Raw genomic sequence first — 15,590 nt, forward strand, 5'->3', positions numbered from 1 at the left:
AAATAATTAGATGGGACATTTGTTTGGAAACACATTTACAGAAGGGTATTATCCTCTCTCAGAGACATAATTTTAATCAGATATGACAACAGAATGTGTGTAGGATCTGCCAGACAGACAAGAGGAGGAAGACACACAGAAAGAGGACACAACCAGCAGGAAGCAACAGAATTTTGAGTGTCCTCTGCGTGAGACGCTATCTGGCTGATAAACCAGCCTCTATGCTCAACCACACCAACCAGCTGACAATTTCAGTGAATTTTACAGGTATAAAATGTTGAAGTTGGCAAGAAACCAACTCGCCAACATAATAGGAATCTTTGTTTTCTTTGTAAGTGAAACCCACTGTATTCCACAGGAAAAAAAAAACACCTGTGGGCAAGAAGCTGTGTGTACTGTGAATAGTATTCCTCAGTTACAAGATCCCTGGAGGAGGCAGTGATGTTACAGTTGTCCAGCTAATATGATGCAACTGAGGACTTTGGCTAAGCATGATGGTCACGATCACTGATATTCTCACTGAGTTACACAACTGTGTTGCCTCATGAACAACAGAGACAATTCAACCCACTGGATGTAAACATTTACAGTAGTAATGAATAATAGTGCACACTTGCGGTAACTGTGGAACTGTTGTTCAATCAAAGTATAAGAATGAAGGTTTAAATTCATCTGAAGTCCTTCCAAGGTTACTATTAAAATCTCTGCCTGTTATCCATCGGCCAAGATCTACTGAGAGGCAAAGTTGCTCCAAATTACTCCACAACTGGATGAAAATGCTGAGATTTTATACCAGACAGCTTGTTGATAGAATAGCACAAAGTCACTGGACAAAAAGAGAAAAAGCCTTAGTTTGTGTCAATGTTATGTTTGGGTTTGAGAAACTGTGTGTATCTGTGCTTGGTAAGAGACAGCTCGGAAAATCTAAATTCTTTAGACCCCCAAACTGCAGTTTCATTGTGAGCCAGCAGGGAGCAACCTTTTATTATAGATTTTTTGAATTGGCTTCGCTGAGCTTCCAACAGCTTCAGGGAGGCTGATTCAGCAGAGAAGTGTTGAGGTGCAAGGTTTTTTTTTTCTTTTTTTTTTTTTTCTCGGTCTTACCTGGGTTTCATACACTGCACTTGTTGGAAACTGAACACTTTTATTTCATTACTTGGCTTTTTGCAATCGGGCTGCGATTCCTATTCCACCATTTCCGTTGTTAATTATGCAGAGAAACATAGGACTTGTTAAATATTTAAGGAAAAATATTTCAGACGAATGTGACACACGATACACAAACAGGAGGAACAGAGGAAAGGCTAAGACACTTACTGTAGGTTGCATAACATACTGTTGATGTGGCATCCAAGATGTACTCTGGACCTACAGAGAAGAGAAGAGAAGAGAAGAGAAGAGAAGAGAAGAGAAGAGAAGAGAAGAGAAGAGAAGAGAAGAGAAGAGAAGAGAAGAGAAGAGAAGCCCGGGGATGACGAAACAGATTGAAGAAGGATGGAGAGCAGGACAAAAGGAAGGACAAGAAAAATAAAGTAATTAAAAAAGGAGGGGATGGGCGTGAGTAGGAGGATGCAGAAGGGAGGTCAGGAAAAGATGAGAGGAAAGGGAAGATCAAAAAGAAGATTGTTGTAAGTGGGTACAGAATTGAGGAGGGGAGAACATAAAGAAAGACAATTGGAAGACAGGATGACAGGAAGGGAGGGAAAATGAGAAAAGCAGAGACGAGAAGAAAGAAAATTAATCATTAGCTCAAGTCTTTACAAGCCCATTTCAGAGTCTCAGTCCCTGCGGCACCATGCCTTAAAGAATATTCCAGTGCTAACTGAGGGTCCACTATATAGTATGTGATGTTGTAATTATAACAGGATATGAGCGAAACAGGATAACAATTACTGATTCACGGTGAGGGTTTCATCATCAAAGCCTGTCTTGGCCACAAATCGCTACTTTCATCTCGTCCTGCTACCCACTGCCCTAACCCTAACATGAGGAGAGACATGTCCCTGAAGGCCCATTTGTCACATGTATATTCATTCATAAATTACATGTGAGCATGTTCACCTACATCTATCTATGTGAAGTTAAAGTAAGGCGAAGCAAGTCCATCTCTTCTTGTGCTTTTCTCACAAAGCAGGAGGTGGCAGTGAGTTATATACTGCTGAAGACATGTGTCTTTGCATTTGCCTCTCTAATTTACAGCAGTATCCAAAACCAGCGGGGGAGGACCGGTGTTTGTTTTAAAAATCTATGTGTTTGACTAACTGAGGATCAAGGACCGAATCAAGCGTTCAAAGAACCGCAGTATGCCAGTCGGCTTTGACGAGGCTTGGTGCGGTTTGTGCGGAAGAGACACGACGCGACATATGGGAACGGAGAGATAAAAGGAGCATTTTGTGACGGCGAGCGAGAGATCGATGGAAGAAGTGCTGGAACATAAGTCTCGACTGAGAACTGCTTCAAATGCAAAGAAGTGATATTTTCAATTTCTGTGTGTAAATATTTTTTTTTTTGACAAAAAAACAACATCTGCTTGTGTGACCTGTGTATCCAGAGATTACATTTGGACAGCTGCAGACATTTTTTTTATGGGACAAGATGAGGCTACTATTGTTCTGTGGTTTTCTTTCTTCAAGAAATCACATAACACGATCAAAACTAACCATGGGCATGTTAGTGAAATGGACATGAGGCATACTGGTATTTACATGACACAAGGAGAAAATCTGGTCATGCATATTCCATACAGCTTGATAAATATTAGCATAGATGCAGCACAGTGTTTGTGCAGACACACACGATTAACAAATAAAAACTGGCATCTCTTAATTTAATCTGAATGCGTGTGGGCTTGGCTTGTTCCATTTTGGTAACCTACACAGACTTGAATGAATCATCTCTCAAGGTATTTAATCACAACCTGTATTTAAAATTTACATTACCAAATGACAAAACTGAGACACTTGTGGAACTTGTCCGAAGCTGAAGCAATGCAGCAATGCAAGCAATAAAATTTGCCTTTTGATTAACAGCGGATAAGGTGATTAGGCTCTCTAAAAAGCGTCTTTGCTTTGTTTGCTTATTTAAAACAAGACAACTTCATGCTAAGAATGCTCCCATAAAATGACAGTTGCAAACAAAATAGACAGTCAAGAAAGCAATATATAAAAATCTACAAAAAAATAAAAATAAAAAGATGCAAAAAATACTCAATATTGCATAAATCATTCACAAGACAAGATACATTGGCTGGATAGCAGATGGATTTATTATTAGTGCATTCCTGTTGGTTCAGACGGTGTCATTTTCAACATGTGCGTCACTATTGCGCAGGTAGACACGATTCAGAGTGGGTGTAACATTGTTTCTTTCTGCGTGAATTGTTACGAGATGGTGAAAGATATTTACTTCTCTTGTCAGGGTTCTTAATGTTACGCCTGATCTGTGTATGAGCTAGCCGGCATAGTCAAGCCTTCTTTGCCGGTAGTTCTTTGGCGTCTGTTTGGTGTGTCCAGGCCATTAGTCCAACAAATCAAACTTCTGAGAGGGTCCACTCACCTGATATGTGGAGACAGGAGAGGCAGCAATGAAGGGTGTGATTGACGTCTGAGCAATCATCCGATTGGTGGAGATGCTGTATGGCGAAGAGTAGAACCTAAGGAAGCACAAATAATAAAGTTTAATTTTATCTATATCGGCACACTTACCAAAATTGGGGTGTGATGAGATCAGTCAAGAGGTTGCACTTTTTCGATCTCCATACGCAGCCGCGTACAAATGAACCTTTTGTACCCAGTACGCTTCAAGACGCCCCCAACAAAACGGATCAGACATCATCAAAGCTGTCATGGAAACAATAAATATTGCAGCTTCACTCTGTGCTGCACCATCAAAGACGCTGCCGAATGAGACTTGACACTGCACTGGAGTACACGTCATGTTACAAAAGGAGTCTGGTGCGCTGCTATGCATAATAATGAATTATCACCTTAATGTGCGAGTGGGTGAAACATTCCGATATTACCCTGTGTGTACCACATCCCAGAGGACGAGGCATCTGTAACATCTGCATTTAGCACTCTGTTTGCTTCTCTACCTACACTTTTGTTTGCCCTTCTAAGTTTGCTCCATCTTTTCTTTTTTCTTTTTTTTTCTCGCATTTCACCCCCTCAACCCTGCCACGGTAGAATGCTGTGGCTCGCAGTGCTTTATTTATCATTGTGTACCTAGAGAGGACATGTTTCATCCGCTAGGCCGTGTTGCTGTGCCCGATCGATCCCAAAGTGTCTGTTGACTGAATAATGGAGCAAGGGAAGGGGAGGAAAAGAGAGGGGCAGAGACGGAGAGAGAGAAGCCCTCCTCTATCTATCTCCAACACTGCCATGACTATATAAAAAGGGAACTTGCCAACAGTTTCTTAATAAGGGGACGGAATTACTTAAAATTACACAGGTTCATTCTCTTGTTTACTTTAAAAGTGTATTCGCTGTGTTTTGTAAGCTGAGATATTATTTACGTTAAGTATCACATCTATAAAATACACAGAGGTGACGGCGGGGCTCAGCAACCAGTCAAAGACAGAAAGACGTGGACGGATCGGTGCTGCTCCGCTGCGACACAAGCCCACATCTCATTTCAAGGGTGAAATAGGTTCCCGAGGTGGCCACCTGTCCTGTTATTGCACTTTCTGTTTCGCATTACACACGGTCAGCGACGGAGCGAGCAGTTTTGAGCCCTCGGCTGCGAGATGCAAACCCTCAGATACTTTTAAACGACGGCAGCCGAGGGTTTGTTCAGGCTGCTGATTTCCAACTGCCAGCGACGAGTTGCAGAGTCACTCCCGCAGACATCCAGCATCCCTGCAGGATTTTTATGCTCTACTTGGTGCCCTGAAGGCTAAGTTGTAGTTGTGCATGAAGAGTAGATAATTAGTCTCTGTTTACCAAAAATACTATGCATTTCATGACTGTGGAACCAGAAAAAGAAATCTCATTAATTAGCAGCGGGTTCAGCTCTGGTTCATGTGCAGGCTGATCGTGTGCTCTCTCCTGGCTGTGATGAACCTAGCTCACTTCACTCACCAAAGTCCTTAGAGGAAGTTGTTTCTCATCGGCACCTTTCAGCTCTGGTTTAACTTAATGCCTCCACAGCACAGAAGCAAACAAGTATCGTCAGCTAAGCAAATATTCTCCACACCATGTCTTTTCTTGAGCTTTACAACACTGTGTGTATACACTCACTTTATTAGGTACACCTTGGTAGTAAAAGGTTGGATGCCTTAATTCTTCATGGCACACTTTCAACGTGGTGTTGGAAACATCAATGTCAGAGATTTTAAGGATTTTGTCCATATTGACATGGTAGCATCACACAGTTGCTGCAGATTTGTCGGCTGCACATCTATGATGCGAATCTTCCAATTCACCACATCCCAAAGGTGATCTATTGGACCAAATTCTGACCCTGCCATTCGAATGTCGCAGCTGAAATCAAGACTCATGGGACCAGGCAACGTTTTTCCAATCTTCTATTGTCCAATGTTTGTGAGCCTGCGGCAACTGTAGTCTCAGTTTCCTGTCCTTATCTGACAGGAGTGGCTCCCGGTGTGGTCTTCTGCTGCTGTAGTCTTCTTCAAGGTTTGATGGGTTCTGCGTACAGAGATGGTATTCTGCATATTTGAGTTACTGTTGCCTTTCTATCATCTCCAACCAGTCTGCCCATTCTCCTCTGACCCCTCACATCAACAACGCATTTTCGTCCTCATTTTCGCCGCTCACTGGATATTTCCTCTTTTTCGGACCATTCTCTGTAAACCCTAGAGATGGTTGTGCGTGAAAATCCCAATAGATCAGCAGTTTCTGAAATACTCAGACTGGCCCGTCTGGAACTAATAACCATACCACGTTCAGAGTCACTTAAATCCCCCTTCTTTCCCATTCTGATTTGAACAGGTGTACCAAATAAAGTGGCGAGTGAGTGTAAATGTAACTGTGAATTTTAATCGTAGACACAATACAAAAAGATGAACAGAGATAGATGAATTTAAGCAGCAGAACTCAGTGGAACATGTTTGTCAATGTGATGATCTCGAAACCACCCCCCCAAGCTTCTCCCTTGCCGACGATGCCACGGTATGGATCCATCTTTTTCACTGTGCAATGAATCTATGACTTGCATTAGAGATACTGTATTACTGTCACTGATGAATACAAATGAGGGAAAGTGGTCGGGTTATTCAATATGCTTCTCAGATTGTGTTTATTGTATTTTTCATTAGAGTGATGTGTATTGAGAGTCAGAAGTAGTAGGCAGAGGACAGATCCAAGGTTATTGATGGAGGCTATTAGCCCCGAGCAGCGTGCTGTCAATCGGGACTCCAGCATGGCTGTTTAAACAATGCACTAACATGTAATTGCGAACAGAACATTACTACTGGATTGAATTTAAAACCTCTGCGAATCCCTGGCGTGATCTAAACGCCCTGTCAGGAGTTGTCCTGAAAAATTAGACAATGATATAGTGCTGACCTCAGTGACTTTTCAGCTGAGAAATGTGGGGGAGCATGCTAAAATAGGCAGGGGAAAGAGAAGAATGGGGGCACATGATGATAGACGGGTAAGAAATTGAAGTAAAAAGAGAAACAGGGAGAAGGATGAGGAAAAAAAGAGATGGCAAACGGTTCATGCAAGAGGTGGATTATTGAGGAAAAAGAGCGGAGGGGCAATGAGGATTCTGGCCAGCAGCGACACATGTTTCCAATATCATCAAACTGGCATCAGACCCTAAGGTCCAGCTGTCCTCGAGCAGAGAGACAAGCAAACCTGTAATTGATTCATACCCTTCCCCTATCCTTGGGCTGACTTTATTTTTGCCTTTGCCCTCCTCTTGACCCGGCACGGCCCTCCATTTTTATTCAATCCCCTTCCCTCCCTGCTTTTCGCCTCTCTAATTAGCTGCATTAGCATTTCACAGTCATTTAGTGCCTCGCCGGAAGGAGCTCTGCTGACCTCGGAAGGGAGGTCAGAGAGGACTTAAACACCACAAGCGCACAGATGCTCGCGTGTGAGCATGCATTTATTCATGCAAGGAAATGTACACACGCAAAAAAAAGACACCAGAGATGAGCGAAAAGTAAAACAGCTGCTCGGAAATAGGGCACAGAAATTAGCGAAATAAAACGACAAACAAAAACAGGTTCAAAGACGAAACGAAGAATGTAAAGGTGAGCAAAATGTGCATCCTGTTGTTTGGAAAGAAAGGATGTAAGAGGAAATTAGGAGCGAACCCATAAGAGGAGGAGAAGAGGAACGCAGAGCTAGAGGGAAGCATCTCCGGGGATCGCATCACCAGCAGCATTCCTAGCAGACAGGACCGATCTCCAATTTCCCCCTGAAATAGTCAGACACCCTGCTCCCCGCATTCAGCTTCGGGAGCACTGCAGATAGCCCTGGCTGACGAAAGTCTTGCAGTGGCACTGCAACACCGCCCATCTCCCCTGTCTGCAATCAAAACCTACATGTCTGACAGCTTGTATGCATAGGTGCATGAATAAATGAGCCATCTGGATCAGTCAGATTTCCGAATGAAGGCGAAATAGACGAGACCATGTGCATATCTACGTGTTAACAACCTGTGTGTGTTCTGTGTCAGTCCGCGGACATTTATTTGTGGCTCGCTCACTCGGATGCAAGTATCGGTGCCGACAGCCGGCTGGTATGTGCGCTCATCGTTGCAGGTCTTTCACTGTGAGTGTCACTTTTGTACAGGCTGAACAGGCACACCGGTACAGAAGATGGGACTCTGCAAACATCTAAAGTTACAGAGGTATTTTAGAAATGTGTGAAGAAAACTTTCCACCTACCCGTTCTGCATCGCTGTGGGATCGTACGTCAATGCCATACCACTCTGGAGAAAGAGAGAAAGGGAGACACATGTAGTTAAAGTTAAAATAACTGTCGATTTTTTTTGTGTTTAGTTTAGTCTTAATCTGGAGGTGGGTTGCAAAACAACACACGATTTCACTTAGATTACTCTATACAACCAGTATTTACAATGATGTTAATGGAGTTTTAGCTGATTTAGAAAAAAAATGCAAATTACTCATTGACAAGTTTTGAGAAGACAAGATGCAATTCACTGATCACTCAAAAGGAAAATTCAAAAGCAAAAAAACGAAGTAATAGCACGAAGAAGAATTGTTATTAAAGTGTGTGGTAACAAGTAATGACAAGCAATGCATTTACGCACAGGGAACTGAAAGCAGCACATGGTGCTCGTTATTGTAGCAAACCTCTGTAACATCAGTAAGAAAACTAACAGTGGTCAAAATGCACCACACTCTTTAATCAAGGCATGTCAAAAAAAAAGCCCAAACCTTATTTCTCTGAATACAGTTTCCTCCAAAAAAAAAGAAAAAAAAGAAAAGAAAATCCATAACAACCCCAAAATATTTGTAGTTTTCAGCTGGTGATTCAAGACCGTTTTGTCTTGAATTCACAAAAAAAAAAAAACATTTCTCACGAAACAACGAGGAGACAGCACGCTGTTATTTTCCTATATCAATCCATAGCAGCTACAGGGCTCCCTTTTCACTCCCCTACTCAGTATAAATTAACAGGATACGGTTTTACATTCCAGCTGCAGTACATCAGCGGCACAAGAAACCAGAGTGTATCTTAGTATTTCCTCCGCTGTCGTCTTCTCCAGCAAATTCTGTCGCTATCAAGTCAAGCTTTTATCATTAAGTGACACTTTTCTCTCTGAATGTTCCCTGTCTGTGCCTCACTGCCTCTATCAATGTGCAAATGAATGAGACTATACTTCTCTGTGCTGTGCTTTGAGTGAGGGTTTCATCCACTTGGATGGCCCGTGGCAATTGTGGACCGAACTTAAAGAAACAATAGCATAGCTGTAGTGCTTTAATCTTTATTTTTCTCCATCTCTATCGCTGTCGCCCCACTCTTCTGTCAACTGCTTGTTCTATATTCTGCGAATGGCTCCTCTCTCCAAATTGGCGCATGACTTGAAATGGTGTCCTGCAGCTGACCTCCACAGTGACGTTTGATTCAGGCCCCATAAACTGTTTCTAGACGGCAGAAGCCACAAAAGGGACGGCCAAACAGCAAGAACATCAAATATCAAGGAGTAATTACTCCAAAGTCCAGGGTGCAATTTTATATCAGCTCGTAAACATTTGATTTAAAGCAGATTTACAGATACACAATTATTACATTTTCACAAGTTTATTCAGCGGTGATCTGTTAAACCGTCAGAGCAGCTCTCTGGAGCATCTTGATGTTTGCAAATTCTCCTCTGAGTTTGCTTCGTCTAACAGTAAAAAGCGAAACAACGTGTCCTCAGCTGCTGCGCAGAAGTGATTGCGAGTGATTGTGTGTGTAATATGTGTCCATGTCATTGTCCCAAGGCCAGACTCATTTAGGAACCGAGGGGTTCTGGGAGATTAGGATCGGTTGAGTGTGAGGGTGCAATGAGGCACCTCAAAGCATCTCCGCAGCCAGATGTCTCTATTAGTCGGCGTGGACTCCGAGCCCCGGTTCAGACAAATGTATCAACCTCTCAAGAGACACTCCGCAGCCAAGCGAGGCTTGTCTTGAGGACGTAGGCCACTGAAAAATGCGCGTGGAGTCAAAGCTGATGGGTCACACGTGTTAAGGACAACCCACAAAATGAGACTCCCTAACACCAGGATGTCTAATGTGGAGGAAGCCCTGTTGGGTGGCGTCACATCACATTTCGCTCTCAGAAATAAAAAATGCAGTCTATGCATGCCTGCTACACACGCAGACGCAAAAGGTCAAACGCGGCAGCAGCCTGTTTTTGTTGTGGAGGCTCTTGTTCGAGTGCACTGTTTCAGTCTGGTTCCATTTCACTTCACTTCACCACCAGGCTCTTATCCAATCCATGTCCAACACGAACAGTGGGAAAAGGTTTAAATAAAAAAAACAAAACAAAACAAAAAACGGATTCTGTGTGTGTGTGGGCGGCGACGCTATTATTCACTTTCCCTTGTTCTGCAAAGTAAAGCTTCGGTATCGACACTGGAAACTTCTGAACTCTCCGCATTGTGCAGCAGTCAATCTGCTTTCAATCTTTTACACAAGGTTTCATTTCTTCTGAAGATGACGGACGGGAGGTGGGAGGTTCAACAAAAGCAAAACCAACTTGGCACCGGGGTCTCGAAGGAACTGTACATTTTAAATTTAACAACCTTTATATATGCCTGCTTTCATACTGTCAGCATCATCTCTAATTCAGCCTGCGCTATGTTACTGGAAGTGAAAGCTGATAATGACCCCAGCAGGGGGGCCTGTCGAGCTTTTCTGATTTCTGTTGTAAAATGTGGATAAGGAAGCGGTGTCAAAGGGAGCATCAGCTAGATACTTAAGATTAAGAAAAAGATGACATACTAATGTTTCCCGTGAAGCAGCATGATTGCGCTGCTTGCTGTTAAACACAGCGGTCTATTGTGCTGTATGCAATAGTAATTTTATTTCTCCGCCTATTATAATAAGATTACTGTAATCTGTGCAGCAAGACTCAAATCTTATGAGAATTCGCATCTGGAAATGCACCAATTCAATTTCATTATGGAGCATTTTTTACAACTGAGACAGAGAAAAAAACACCTCTGCAACGCCACTGGATAGTCTTTGAGAAGATGAGCGCAAAGAAATTAGTGACTCCTGCTTTGCGACAAATGCTTTAATTGCTGTTAACTCTCCGTCCTTCGAAGTTATTTTTCATTCAGTGCCTTTTACCTCAGAACCGTCAGTGGAATCTTGACGTCTCGTTTCTCAGATGGTAGCCATTTCATTGTGAGCAAAATAAACTCCATGGCGAACAAATGATGTGTTTGACTTCGTTGCTGCTACTTTTCTGTTCATAACCACATACAACCGGACAAAACTATCTGATTGTCCTTTACATTTTTGCAGATCCAAATAATCGACTTAGAAATTTTTGGCCTGGCTTCCTAACTAGTAACCTTTTGCTAGAAAATTGAGTAGGATTAGGTTTGTGGATATACTGCAGTTACATATGTAACTAAATTAGTTTAATATTTATTCTGAAAAACCCACTCATTGGAGTTCATCTAGTCATTTGAATAAAATATGTGAAGGTGTAATGGATTTGCTTTTGCCTTTTTTTTTTTATAATAGTAGAGGGCAAAAAAGGATTACGTTGTGACAAACTGAAATCCTGTGTTCCAGTTCAGTTCTGCTGTGGCTAGCAAAAAAATAAATAAATAAAAAAATCTTTTATGATGCTATAACTGAGCTTTTTTCTGATGATTAAATAAACTTTCCAGCCTCACCTCTCCTTCCCGTGTCCACGGTCGGCCATTCTGGGGATATTTGACCTGGGTCTGCCTCTTCTTCTGGCCTCCGTCAGCAAACTTGCACAGCAAAGGCTCTGCTGGGGCTACAGAGTGAGTCATACGGAGAGGGAGACAAGGACAAACACAGAGGAGGATTAATCATCTTAATAGCAGGTAAAAGCCAAGTTTCATATGTTAGCTTAAGAGTTCCTTTAAAGACACAAAGAGTGTTTTGCCGTGGCCTAAACAACAGCATAACATAAATCAGCTGGACCTGAAAACAGCACTTGGGTTCATACATTTATCTCTTCCACCCCTAATCCAAACATCTAAACAACAGCGGTTATCGCACCATCTCTACAACTCCTACAACCATGCTTTCACAAAAGCAGCCTTGACGTAGAAACGAAAGCCACAGGCTAATCATCAAAGCTCGGTGAGCGCAGTTCAAACAACAAACCAAACAGGCATACTTAATACGCTAAATAACTCCACACAGTTTGACCCCCGGGCAATAGACGGCGTTTGTGATTGCTCCAAAGACAACATGGTCCCCTTTGTGGACCAGAGAAAGAAGAAAGGCTTGATTACAAATAGGATTAACTGACTGTGACCTCCCATACAAAAGTTCACCAAACTTCAGCCCAACAGGCTGTAGTACATACCCTACAGGCTTCAGAAACAGGGGGAAGTAGCCGGAATCAGGCAGGATAATCCCAAAGAAGAAAGGCTTTGCTCTGTGTTGATTTATTCTTCTTCTAGAGGAGCATGTAGGAAGTTATTATAAGACAAGCAACCAAACGATACCTTTTACTTGTGGGATATGCTTCAGCAATCATATGATAAAATCACATAGTTAAAAAAATTTAAAAAAGAAGACATTTGACAACTTAAGTGGTGAGACCAACATGTTTTGACACAGGCACACACACACAAACATGCATGGAGGAGTAATCAACAAGTTCAGCAAGGCAGGATCAGACATGATCTATTTCTGCTAAAGGGGACAATACGGACTTCTGTTGGGAAATGTTGGGACTGGTCATTCATGTGGATGTTACTTAGACATGTACCATGCACCTAGACACTCCTTGATGGCAGTAGCCATCCCCAGCAGGATGCAGCCTGACACACACACACATACACATACAAAAACAGTTTAGGAACTCCTCAAAAAACCTGAAATACAACTCAAGGTGTTGACCTGGCCTCCAAATTCACTAGATCCCAAACTCATCAAGTATCTGTGGAAGAAGCCTGATCCACAAAGGCCCCTCCTCTCAACCCACAGGATCCGAAGGCCCCCACTCACAACACCCTGTTGCCAGACTCTACAGGACACCCTCAGAAAGTCCATGTCCATTCTCTGATGAGTCACAACAGTTTTGGAGGCACAAGGGAGACCTACACAATATTAGAAAGTGGTCATAATGTTGTGCGTGATTGGTGAATATAGTGTTAACTCTTCAAAAAAAGTCCTGTTTTTCTCATCTCATCTCCTACTACCGCTTATCCTCACTAGAATCGCGGAGATTGCTGGAGCCTATCCTGGCTGTCATCAGGTGAGAGGCGGGGTACACCCTGGTCAGGTCGCCGGTCCATTGCAGGGCTAACACAGAGACAAACAACCATTCACACTCAGAGGGCACCCAGAGTACCTGGAGAAAACCCACGCAGACGCAGGGAGAGCATGCAGACTCCACCCAGGAGGCATCAGTGCTAACCACCGAGCAGCTGTTTCTTTTTTTCATTAACTCTTCAAAAACTAAACAGGCTTGGTTTAATTTTATTTTTGGACGTTTTTTTTTTTTTTTTCATTTGCTGTATGGTCAGGTTCAGGCACCAACAGTTTATCCAGCCTTAGGCAACAAAACCATTTGTTAATGTTTTGGCAACACAACTAGTTTGTTGGGTCGAGGAAAAGATCAGGGTATGTGGATAAAATAGACAAGGGTACTTTTTTTTTATTATTTCTAGTTATTACATGTAAATGCACAGCTACATTTTCTATTCCACACATTTCTGACATCCAGTAAATTAGAGAGAGAAAAGGTGAAAGTAAATCTGTCTCACAGGTACGGCATTTGCATTTACTTGCACTTTTGGAATTCATTACAAATTATTCATAAGGCAAAGATTGGATTGCTAAGACTGAGGCCCAGAAGATAACAGCAGAATTTAGTGACAATGAATGCTGTTTGAAATGATTAAGTCCTAAACTGTCGCAACAGTGACACTAATCTTTTCGATAACGCACATTTTGACTCTGAAATGGAATAAGAAACCTGCTTTTAGGCATTGCTTTTCCCTTGTCACTGCAACACTTCCACCAAGGCATGTTCTGAGTCACTGATGCATCTTTAAAAGGGCTATTAGCTGCCACTCTCGTCCCATTTAACTGGCAATGATCTCAAACTGTAAAGAAAGTCAAATCCTCATCAGTGGGTGCAGCACTGTGAAAAAAAAAAAAAAAAAACGATGCCCTTGAAAGACACAGAAAGCTCTGAACAAATTGCAGTATCATTGCACCGGTACTGACTCACACATGAATGCCAAAATAAACTATGCAATTATCTCGCCTACTTCAAGAAAAATGTTCCTTCATCTCAGTAAACTGAAAAATGAGAAGAGGTGTTCTCCGCGGAGAAAACCATTCCTCCGAGCTCAAAGATTGAGTTGAGAGATCTTTGGAATGCCTGGGGCCCGGAAGGGCACTCCAAAGGTAAGGAGATGAAGAAATACAGTGCTGTGTGATTATGCAGCGTTTAGTGCTTTGTCATTAAAGTGTTTTACCTTGATTTCTATCTGGATAACAGGCCTCACGGCCGGGCCTCTCTTATTATCTTCTTCCTTTGCTATTCATCTTTCTCACCCCCCCCCCCCCCCCCCCACCACACACACACACACACACACTCTCTCTTTTCCACCCATGCGTCCATGTACATTTGATACAAACTGTCGTGTGGGTGGGTGCATGTGAGCGTGCAACGAGTAGCCGCAAAACTCGGGAGTAGTGTAGTAACCTCAAGGAAAACAAGAGAGAAAACACAAGAATGAGATTTCCATCCCATGCCACGGTGATGTTTTAAAGCGAAGACGGAAAAAAACAAATAAAGAAGATGGAGTGGTGATTAACAGTCACTTTGGATGAGGGAATTTCTGAAAGTGAGTGAGACAAAGACAATCAAATATTGCCCTGAAAACAGGAGCAGGATTTAAAATGACTGCCCCCTTTTCAACCACACATTTTCTGAACCCGTAGGAACACGATTCTTTTTGACGCCTTCCTGTTTGTTTTCACGCCATCAAATGAACCGGTGAAGCAGATTAGTCCCACAATGGCTCAACGACACAGACGCTGTATAAATTCACTTAATTACCACACACGAGAAAACAACATTCCTGATGCTGATCTTTTACATTTTCCGTTGTGCAACTGACGAGCGTGGTGTTCGCACGAATGTATTGAATGGGTGACACATGCAGATACGGGAAATAAAATAAAAATCCAAAGTAACAGAAACAGCTTTCTGGTTATTTATTTATATTTATTGATGTAGCACATAACTGCAGTGAAACAGTGGCTGTATCACCCCTACCTACCTACCTACCTACTTACCTACTTACCTACCTGTTTACTTAATAACTCCAAGTAACCCTTACATTTTTAATGACTACAATTTTTTATTTTAAACTTTCCTCATTACAATTTATTCTCTGTGATTCTCATGACTCAAAAAAAAGCTAAAGCTAGAACAGCTGCAAGGCTAATTCTGCCCAAAAGGTTTGGTATCCCTTTGTAAGGTGTCACCTGTCTTTTTGGCACCAGAAACAAAGGTCAGACAACATTTACAATCTGGCCACTCATTTGAAAACCTCTGGACTTGTGAAATAAAAACATCCTTCATAAATTACGGTACACACGACAGAAAAGGAAATGAACACTATCCTTCAGATTACGGTTAAATATATTAGAATAAAGAGGGCACGTATGACTGTTAGAATAACACGGGTGAGGTTTAACTGTCAGACATGAGAGGAAAGAATATATTTTTACCCTCACAAGTTATAAGTTCATCGGTGCGTGTGCATTTCTGTGACAAACGGCTGCTACTTCATAAGTGCGAGAAATACGTGACGTGAGGACAGACACGCTTAAAGGCTCCGCGTTCCTCCGCTCTTTTGTTTTCCCGGTGCAACAGACAAGAGAAAGCCACACCGCCGACAGCTGACAGCTTGTCAAGTTTATAGTCGG

General features: G+C 42.3%; 1 protein-coding gene across 3 annotated transcripts in view; it reads right to left on the reverse strand.

Annotated features, from left to right (window-relative positions):
• The window catches only part of LOC125016794 (RNA-binding motif, single-stranded-interacting protein 3-like), a 159,923-nt gene that overhangs the window by 6,765 nt on the left and 137,568 nt on the right, over positions 1-15,590 (reverse strand). For all 3 annotated transcript variants that reach the window (XM_047599484.1, XM_047599483.1, XM_047599482.1), the window contains 4 exons: positions 11,333-11,439; positions 7,859-7,902; positions 3,556-3,652; positions 1,318-1,368 (listed from right to left, as the gene is read on the reverse strand). In XM_047599484.1, the coding sequence (XP_047455440.1) occupies positions 1,318-1,368; positions 3,556-3,652; positions 7,859-7,902; positions 11,333-11,439 (299 nt within the window). The remainder of the gene's footprint in view (positions 1-1,317; positions 1,369-3,555; positions 3,653-7,858; positions 7,903-11,332; positions 11,440-15,590) is intronic.

This window comes from Mugil cephalus, chromosome 11, assembly GCF_022458985.1.
Source record: "Mugil cephalus isolate CIBA_MC_2020 chromosome 11, CIBA_Mcephalus_1.1, whole genome shotgun sequence".
Classification (NCBI taxonomy): domain Eukaryota; kingdom Metazoa; phylum Chordata; class Actinopteri; order Mugiliformes; family Mugilidae; genus Mugil; species Mugil cephalus.